The sequence below is a fragment of the Apteryx mantelli genome, unplaced genomic scaffold (genome assembly GCF_036417845.1).
Source record: "Apteryx mantelli isolate bAptMan1 unplaced genomic scaffold, bAptMan1.hap1 HAP1_SCAFFOLD_223, whole genome shotgun sequence".
In the NCBI taxonomy this organism is placed as follows: domain Eukaryota; kingdom Metazoa; phylum Chordata; class Aves; order Apterygiformes; family Apterygidae; genus Apteryx; species Apteryx mantelli.
In genome coordinates this window covers 1-9516 of record NW_027118577.1, presented here as the reverse complement: position 1 = coordinate 9516, position 9516 = coordinate 1, and the positions used below count along the sequence as shown (strand labels likewise).

The following is a 9516-nucleotide window of genomic DNA, read 5'->3' as shown; positions in this document are numbered from 1 at the left end:
TGCCACCCGGATGTCCCGTGTCTCCAAGTGTCACCCACTGACCCAGGTGTCCCACATCCCCCAGTGCCACCCAGGTGTCCCGTGTCCCTGAGTGCCACCCACCAACCTGGGTGTCCCGTGTCCCTGGTTGCACCCCCCAACCCAGGTGTCCCCCATCCCCTGGTGCCACCTGGTGTCCCTGAGTGCCACCCACTGACCCAGGCGTCCCCTGTCCCTAGGTGCCACCCACCAACCTGGGTGTCCCATGTCCCCTAGTGCCACCCAGGTGTCCATGTCCCCAAACGCCACCCGCCGCCCCGGGTGCCACAGACCACGCGGGCTCGTGCCGGGGGGGGGGGGGAACCACGGGCGTTTATTGGGGGGGGGGTGACAGGTGACGGGGGCACCCGGTGGCGCTGGGACGGCGGGGACGGCGGCTCGGTGGCACCGCGTGGCTCCGGGGCGCTCACTTCTGCGGGGACACACGGGTGACGCCGGGGGGGGTGGTGACGGGGGGCCACCGCGGTCCCCCGTCACCCCCGGGGAGCAGTTTTTGGGGGGGGGGTCGTGTCTCTCCCCTCCCCCCCCCCCCCGGCCAGGTCCCCCCCACCTGAGGTTCCTCCCCAGGGTGTCCCCCCCCCACCCGTGGGTGCCCCCTCGAGGTGCCCCCCCCCCGGCTGTCGGTCCCCGCCCCCGTGGGTTTCCCCCCCCCCGTGGGTGCACCCCCACCCCTCGGTCCCCCCCGGGTTTCCCCCCCCCGTGGGTGCCCCCTCCAGGTGTCCCCCCCCCGGGTTCCCCCCCCCACCCCTGGGTGCCTCCCCCACCCCTGGGTCCCCCCCCCGACGTGCCCCCCCCCGGCTGTCGGTTCCCCCCCCGTGGGCCCCCCTGTGGGTGCCCCCCCCCGTGAGTGCCCCCTCCAGGTGCCCCCCCCGTGGGTGTCCCCCCCCCGTGGGTGTCCCCCCGGGGGCGGGCGCACCTTGGGCGGGGGGAAGCCGGGCAGCTGCGCCACGGGCAGGCGCCGCTCGTCCATGCGGCGCCCCTGGACGTGCGCCAGCAGCTCCAGCAGCGACTCCGCCCCTGCCGCGCGTCACGCGTCACGGCCACGCCCCCCGCCCCGCCCACGCGCCGCGTCACGCGCCCCGCCCCCCCGCACCGCTCTCCTGGCCCGCTCCCTGCTCCGCCCCGCCCCCGCGCCCCGCCCCCGAGCCGCGCCCCGCCCCACCTGCGCGCCCCGCCCCCGCGCCCCGAGCCCCGCCATGCCACGCCCCCGCCCCGAGCTTCGCCCACCGCCAGAGCGCCCCGCCCCTGCCCCGCCTGCACACCACGCCCCCCGCCCGCCCCACCCCGCGCCCCGCCATGCACGCCTGCGCGCCCCGAGCCCCGCCCCCGCCCCGCCAGAGCCCCGCCCCGCCTGCACGACGACCCCGCCCCGAGCCTCGCCCACCGCCTGCGCGCCCCTCCCCCCGCTCCTGCCCCGCGCCCCGCCTCCGCCCCGCCTGCACACCACGCCCCCCGCCCCGCCCCCGCGCCCCTCCTGCACGCCTCGGCCCCACCCCGCCCCAGTCCACGCCCCCGAGCCCCGCCCCTCGAGCCCCGCCCCCCCGCGCGCTCGCGGGTCCCGCCCCCGCGGGGGCCCCGGCGCTGCAGCCGCCCCGGGTCCCAGCGCCCGCCCGCCGCGCTCACCGTCACCGTCGGCGTGGCCGTGGCCGAGGCCGTGGCCGTCACCGTGGCCGTGGCCGTGGCCGGGGGCCGCGGGGAGGCTGCAGCGCTGCTGCTCCATGCGGCTGCCCTGCACCGAGCTCAGCAGCGCGAAGAAGCTGCTCTGCTCCGGCGGCTCCGCCTGCGCCAGGCCCTCAGCACCCACCGCCCGGGGGGGCCCAGGCGTCCGGGACCCCCCTCACCACCACCCCCGGGACCCCCCCACCCCCATCCCGGGGCCCAGGTGTCCGGGACCCCCCCCCTCCCACACACACACCCAGGGGGCCCAGGCGTCCGGGACCCCCCCCCCCCACCCTTGGGTGCTCATCCAAAGGGACTCAGGCGTCCGGGATCCCCCCCGACACCCAGAGGGGGCCCAGGCGTCTGGGCCCCCCCACCCTTGGGTGCCCACCCTTGGGTGCTCATCCAAAGGGACCCAGGTGTCCGGGACCCCCCCCCACCCCCAAACACCCGCACACGCGTGAACCCCCGTCCGGCGGCCCCCGCCCCCCCCCCAGCACCCATGGGTGCCCCCCGCTCACCTCGCTGTCCTGGTCGGAGCCGGGCGCCGGCTCCTTCTTGGCCTCGTTGCCGCCCGGGAGCGCGGCCATGGGGTGCGGGGGGGGGGGGCGTCACGCGTGGGGGGGCGTCACGCGTGGGGGGGGCACCCGTCACGCGAGGCGGGCGGGTGGCAGAGGGTGACGCCGGGTGTCGCGGGTTCTGGGTGCCTCGGCCCTGGCGAGCACCCACCGAGCACCCACTGAGCACCCACCGAGCACCCACCCAGCACCCAGTGAGCACCTACTGAGCACCCAGTGAGCACCCAAGCACCTGCCAAACACGCGCTGAGCACCCACCCAGCACCCACTAAGCACCCACCGAGCACCCAAGCACCTGCCGAGCACCCACTGAGCATCTGCCAAGCACCCAGTGAGCACCCACCGAGCACCCGAGCACCCAAGCACCCACCCAGCACCTGCTGAGCACCCTGCAAGCCCCCACCAAGCACCTGCCCAGCACCCACCGAGCAGCACCCGAGCACCCACTAAGCACCCTGCAAGCCCCACCAAGCACCTGCCAAGCACCCACCGAGCACCCACTAAGTACTTGCCGAGCACCCGACTGAGCACCCACTGAGCACCCACCCAGCACCCCCTGAGCACCCAGCGAGCACCTGCCAAGCGCATCCGCCAAGCACCCCAGCACCCACCCGAGCACCCACCCAGCACCCGCCCAGCACCCAGCAAGCACCCACCGAGCACCCAAGCACCCACTAAGAACCTGCCAAGCACCCCAGCACCACCCGAGCACCCGCCCAGCACCCGCCCAGCACCCGGCAAGCACCCACCGAGCACCCAAGCACCTGTCGAGCACCCACCAAGCACCCACTAAGCAGCAGCCAAGCACCCGCCGAGCACCCAAGCACTGGCCAAGCACCCACCGAGCACCCGCCGAGCACCCACCAAGCACCCACTGAGTACCTACCGAGCACCCAAGCACCTGCCGAGCACACCACTGAGCACCCACCAAGCACCTGCTGAGCACCCTGCGAGCACCCACCCAGCACCCAAGCACTCCAGCACCCACCGAGCACCCAGTGAGCACCCACCGAGCACCTGCCAAGCACCCGCTAAGCAGCAGCCAAGCACCGGCCGAGCACCCACCGAGCACCCATCCGGCACCCCAGCACCACCCGAGCACCCACTGAGCACCGCTAAGAACCTGCCCAGCACCCGCCGAGCACCCGCCGCCGAGCACCCACTAAGAACCTGCCAAGCACCCCAGCACCACCCCAGCACCCACCGAGCACCTGAGCACCCACCCAGCACCCAAGCACCCACTAAGCACCCGCCCAGCACCCCCTGAGCACCCGGCAAGCACCCCAGCACCCACCGAGCACCCACCGAGCTCCCACCCAGCACCCACCCAGCACCCACCGAGCACCCAAGCACCCACTAAGCAGCACCCAGCACCCACCCAGCACCCGGCAAGCACCCCCTGAGCACCCACCGAGCACCCACCGAGCACCCACGGCCGCGCCGCCGCGGCCCCTTATAGCCGCCCCCCCCCCCCCCGTCCCCGGCCGCAGCCGGATGATCCGGATCATCGCGCGCCCACGCGGGGGAAGGGGGGGGAGGGAGAGGGGGGGCAGCACCCACGGGCACCCGGGGAGGGGGGGGGGCTCGGCGCGGCGCCAGGCTCTGCGGGGGGGGGGAGGGGAGGGGAGGGTGCCCCGAGGGTGCTTTGGGGTGCACTGGGGGTGGCAGGGGTGCTATGGGGGTGCCTGGGTGCATGAGGGGGTGCATGGGTGCTTTGGGGGGTGCATGGGTGCTTTGGGTGCTCTTGGGGTGCATGGGTGCCTCAGGGGCTGCATGGGTGCTTTGGGGTGCACTGGGGGGTGCATGGGTGCCCCGAGGGGTGCTTTGGGGTGCACAAGGGGGTGCATGGGTGCTTTGGGGGGTGCATGGGTGCATGAGGGGGTGCGTGGGTGCTTTGGGGTGCACTGGGGGGGTGCATGGGTGCTCTGGGGGGGGGAAGAGGGTGCTCTGGGGTGCACAAGGGGGTGCATGGGTGCTTTGGGGGGGTGCATGGGTGCTCCAGGGTGCACAAAGGGGGTGCATGGGTGCTTTGGGGGGGGTGCATGGGTGCTCTGGGGTGCACTGGGGGGTGCATGGGTGCATCCGGGCGTGCCTGGGTGCATGGGGGGGGTGCAGGGGTGCTTTGGGTGCTCTGGGGGTGCATGGGTGCCTCGGGGGCTGCATGGGTGCTCTGGGTGCACTGGGGGGTGCATGGGTGCACTGGAGTGCACAAGGGGGTGCATGGGTGCATTGGGGGGGCTGCATGGGTGCTTTGGGGTGCACCGGGACTGCATGGGTGCACTGGGGGGGGGTGCATGGGTGCATTGGGGGGCTGCATGGGTGCTATGGGGTGCATCAGGGGCTGCATGGGTGCTCTGGGGTGCACTGGGGGGGTGCAGGGTGCTATGGGGGTGCATGGGTGCTTTGGGGGGTGCATGGGTGCTTTGGGTGCTCTTGGGTGCATGGGTGCCTCAGGGGCTGCATGGGTGCTCTGGGGTGCACAAGGGGGTGCATGGGTGCATCGAGAGGATGCATGGGTGCTCCAGGGTGCATCAGGGGGTGCCTGGGTGCATTGGGGTGTGCATGGGTGCACTGGGGGGGTGCATGGGTGCTTTGGGGGGGGTGCATGGGTGCATTGGGGGGTGCACGTGTGCATGGGTGCACACGCACGCACTGGGGTGGGGGGGGCACCCACGGGTGCTGGGGGGGCCCTGTGGGTGCTGGGGGGGGGGGTCAGGGCACCCATAGGTGCCGGGTGGGGGTGGGGGGGGGCAGCAGCACCCACGGGTGCCCCCGATCTCCCCCCCCCCCCCGGCAGCAATTATCCAAATGGCGCCCGAATTCCTCCCCCCTCCCCCCCCCCGGACGCCTGGGCCCCTCGCCGGGGGGGGGAGGGGAGGGGAGGGGAGGACAGCCGGGCCCCGCCCCCCCGCCGCCAGGCCCCGCCCCCTCTTGCCCCTCCCCCGGACGCCTGGGCCCCCGCAGCTGGCAGCGAGGCGGGGGGGGTGTTGGAGGTGTTTATTGGGGGGGGGGCACCCATGGGTGCTGGGGGGGTGCGGGGGGGGTCACAGGCACCCTGGGTGCTGGGGGGGGGTCTTGGGCACCCCTGGGTGCTGGAGGTGTTTATTGGGGGGCACCCATGGGGGTGCTGGGGGGGTGCGGGGGGGGTCACAAGCACCCATGGGTGCCGGGGGGGCTCGGGGGGGGGGTCACAGACACCCCTAGGTGCTGGGGGGGGGGCTCAGGGGGGGGTCACAAGCACCCATGGGTGCTGAGGTGCTTATTGGGGGGGCACCCAGGGGTGCGGGGGGGGCTGGGGGGGTCACAGACACCCAAGGGTGCTGGAGGGTCTCGGGCACCCCTGGGTGCTGGAGGGGTGCAGGGGGGGTCACAGGCACCCCTGGGTGCTGGGGGGCTCGGGGGGGGGGCTCGGGCACCCAAGGGTGCTGGGGGGGGCTCGGGGGGGGTCACAAGCACCCAGGGGTGCTGGGGGGGGGCTCGGGGGGGTCACAAGCACCCAGGGGTGCTGGGGTGGGGTGCAGGGGGGGTCTCGGGCACCCATGGGTGCTGGGGGGGGGGCTCAGGCTCGGGCTCGTGGGCAGCGGCTGGTCCAGACCCTCCACGGCCTCCAGGAAGCTGGCGGCGTCGATGTGAGGGGACACGTGCAGGAGGTGGCTGGAGCCTGCGGGGACACGGGGGGACACGGTGACACGGGGGACACGGTGGGGACACGGGGGGACACGGGGGACACAGGGGGACACGGGGGGGACACGGTGACACGGGGGACCAGAGGGGGACACGGTGACATGGGGGGACACGGGGGGACACGGGGGGACACGGTGACACGAGGGGACACGGGGGGGACACGGGGGGACACAGGGACACGGGGGGACACGGGGGGGACACGGTGACACGAGGGGACACGGTGACACGGGGACAACGGGGGGGACACGGGGGACACAGTGACACAGAGGGGACACGGTGACACGGGGGACACGGAGACACAGGGGGGACACGGGGGGGACATGGGGACAGTGACGGGGGGACACAGGGACACTGGGGGGGGACACAGGGGACATGGGACACGGTAGGACATGGTGACACAGGGACACAGGGGGACACGGAAACACGGGGGGACACAGGGACACACAGGAGGGACACGGTGACATGGAGGACACGGGGGGGACATGGGGACACAGGGACACAGGGGGGACACAGGGACACAGGGGGACACAGGGGACACGGGGGGGATGTAGGGACACTGGGGACACAGGTGGGTGCTGGTAGGGACCCCAGGTGTGGGGGGGGGAGAGTGGGGCGGGGGGGGGCCCAGGCGTCCGGGTGGATCCCAGGGTGGGTGGGGGTGAGGGTGCCATAGGGGCCCAGGCGTCCAGGTGGGTCCCAGGGTGCCCGGGGGGGGTGAGGGTGCCGTGGGGCCCAGGCGTCAGGTGGGTGCAGCGGAGGGCCCAGGCGTCCGGGCGCCTCCCAGGGTGCCGGGGGTGGGTGGGTGGGGGTGAGGGTGCCGGGGGGGGAGGGGGCCCAGGCGTCCGGGCGGCTCCCAGTGCAGCCAGGTGGGTGCAGGAGGGGCCCAGGCATCCAGGTGGGTGTCAGGGTGCCCGTGGGGGGGGGAGTGAGGGTGCCATAGGGCCCAGGTGTCTGGGTGGGTGGCAGCAGGGGCCCAGGCGTCCGGGCGCCTCCCAGGGTGCCAGGGGTGGGTGGGTGGGGGTGAGGGTGCCGCAGGGGCCCAGGCGTCCGGGTGGGTCCCAGTGCAGCCAGGTGGGTGCAGCAGGGGCCCAGGCGTTCCGGGCAGGTCCCAGGGTGCCCAAGGGGGGTGAGGGTGCCGCGGGGGCCCAGGCGTCCGGGCGCCTCCCAGTGCAGCCAGGTGGGTGCAGCGGGGGCCCCAGGCGTCCGGGAGGCTCCCAGGGTGCCCAGGGTGGGGGTGAGGGTGCCATAGGGGCCCAGGCGTCCGGGTGGGTGCAGCAGGGGCCCAGGCGTCCGGGTAGGTCCCAGGGTGCCCGGGGGGGGTGAGGGTGCCATAGGGGCCCAGGCGTCCGGGCAGCTCCCAGAGCAGGTAGGTGGGTGCAGCAGGGGCCCAGGCGTCCGGGCAGCTCCCAGGGTGCCCAGGGTGGGGGTGAGGGTGCCATAGGGGCCCAGGCGTCCGGGTGGCTCCCAGGGTGCCCGGGGGGGGGGGGTGAGGGTGCCATAGGGGCCCAGGCGTCCGGGTGGCTCCCAGGGCGGGTGGGGTGGGGGTGAGGGTGCCATAGGTGCCCAGGCGTCCGGGTGGCTCCCAGGGTGCCCGGGGGGGGGGGGTGAGGGTGCCATAGGGGCCCAGGCGTCCGGGCGGGTCCCAGAGCAGCCAGGTGGGTGCAGCGGGGGCCCAGGCGTCCGGGCGCCTCCCGGGGTGCCGGGGGGGGGGGTGAGGGTGCCGCGGGGGGGGGGGGGGGGGGGGGCCCAGGCGCCCGGGCGCTCACCCAGCAGCAGGGTGCCGCCGGCTCCCACCTCGTAGGCGCAGCGGGTCTCGGCCAGCGCCGCCCCCCCCAGCAGGAAGAGCAGCACCCGCGGCGCCGCCGCCCCTCCCCCCCCCCCCGCCGAGCACCCCGGGGTGCCGCGGGCCCCGGTGCCACTGCCCGAAGCGGGCGCTGCGCGGGGGGGGGAGAGAGGCACCCGGTTACTCCCAGTTACTCCCAGTAGCCCCCCGGTTACTCCCAGTATCCCCTAGTTACCCCAGTGCCCCCCCAGTTACTCCCAGTATCTCCCAGTTACTCCAGTAGCCCCCAGTTACTCCAGTGCCCCCCCAGTTACTCCAGTAGCCCCCGGTTACTCCCAGTGCCCCCCAGTTACTCCCAGTATCTCCCAGTTACCCCAGTATCCCCCCAGTTACTCCCAGTATCCCCCAGTTACTCCCAGTGCCCCCCCAGTTACTCCAGTATCTCCCAGTTACTCCCAGTGCCCCCCCAGTTACTCCCAGTATCTCCCAGTTACCCCCAGTATCCCCCCAGTTACTCCCAGTATCTCCCGGTTACTCCCAGTATCGCCAGTTACTCCCAGTATCCCCCCAGTGCCCCTTTTCCCCCCCCAGTATCTCCCAGTTACCCCCAGTGCCCCCCCAGTTACTCCCAGTATCCCCCAGTTACTCCCAGTATCCCCCCAGTGCCCCCTTTACCCCCCCAGTATCTCCCAGTTACCCCCAGTATCCCCCGTTACTCCCAGTATCTCCCAGTTACTCCCAGTATCCCCCCAGTGCCCCTTTTACCCCCCCGTATCCCCCCAGTTACTCCCAGTATCGCCCAGTTACTCCCCAGTTACTCCCCAGTGCCCCTTTTCCCCCCCAGTATCTCCCAGTTACCCCAGTATCCCCCAGTTACTCCAGTATCTCCCAGTTACCCCCAGTGCCCCCCCAGTTACTCCCAGTATCCCCCCAGCTACTCCCAGTATCTCCCAGTTACCCCAATAACCCCCAGTTACCCCAATTACCCCCCAGGGCTCCCTTTACCCCCCCAGTATCTCCCAGTTACCCCCAGTATCCCCCCAGTTACTCCCAGTGCCCCCCAGTTACTCCAGTAGCACCCAGTTACCCCAGTTACTCCCCAGTGCCCCTTTTACCCCCCCAGTTACTCCCAGTATCTCCCAGTTACCCCCCAGTTCCCCCTTTTACCCCCCCAGTGCCCCCAGTTACACCCAGTATCACCCAGTTACCCCCAGTCCCCCCCCAGTTGCCCCAGTGCCCTTTTACCCCCCCAGTATCCCCAGTTACTCCCAGTATCCCAGTGGCTCCAAGTGCCCCTTTTACCCCCCCAGTATCTCCAGTTACCCCAGTTACCCCCCCAGTGCCCCTTTACCCCCCAGTATCCCCCAGTTACCCCAGTGCCCCCCCAGTTACTCCCAGTATCTCCCAGTTACCCCCAGTATCCCCCAGTTACTCCAGTATCCCCCAGTTACTCCCAGTGCCCCCCCAGTTACTCCAGTATCTCCCAGTACCCCAGTATCCCCCCAGTTACTCCCAGTATCCCCCCAGTTACTCCCAGTATCACCCAGTTACTCCAGTATCCCCCAGTTACTCCAGTAGCACCAGTTACCCCCAGTATCCCCCCAGCTACTCCCAGTATCTCCCAGTTACCCCAATAACCCCCCAGTTACCCCAATTACCCCCCCAGGGCTCCCTTTACCCCCCCAGTATCTCCCAGTTACCCCCAGTATCCCCCCAGTTACTCCCAGTGCCCCCCCAGTTACTCCAGTAGCACCCAGTTACCCCCAGTTACTA

At 72.3% G+C, this 9516-nt stretch overlaps 1 protein-coding gene across 2 annotated transcripts; it reads right to left on the bottom strand.

The window, feature by feature from the left end:
• Nucleotides 1–371: 371 nt before the first annotated feature.
• Nucleotides 372–2296, bottom strand: PCP2 (Purkinje cell protein 2). Of its 2 annotated transcripts, none has more exons than XM_067317134.1 (4): nucleotides 2220–2296; nucleotides 1663–1819; nucleotides 956–1056; nucleotides 372–451 (listed from the first exon to the last, which is right to left on the bottom strand). In XM_067317134.1, exons 1-4 carry the CDS (start codon nucleotides 2286–2288, stop codon nucleotides 446–448), a joined length of 333 nt encoding a protein of 110 aa, XP_067173235.1. In that variant the 5' UTR covers nucleotides 2289–2296; the 3' UTR covers nucleotides 372–445. The 2 variants fall into 2 exon arrangements, with proteins under 2 accessions (XP_067173235.1, XP_067173236.1); XM_067317135.1 differs by having other exon boundaries at nucleotides 1699–1819.
• Nucleotides 2297–9516: the final 7220 nt, after the last annotated feature.

Coding starts and splice junctions, on each gene's coding strand:
- PCP2 (XM_067317134.1), bottom strand. CDS start 2,288: ATGGCCGCGCTCCCGGGCGGCAACGAGGCCAAGAAGGAGCCGGCGCCC. Junction 1,820..2,219: donor GCTCCGACCAGGACAGCGAG/GTGAGCGGGGGG, acceptor GGCCTGGCGCAG/GCGGAGCCGCCGGAGCAGAG. Junction 1,057..1,662: donor CGGCCACGCCGACGGTGACG/GTGAGCGCGGCG, acceptor GACGCGCGGCAG/GGGCGGAGTCGCTGCTGGAG.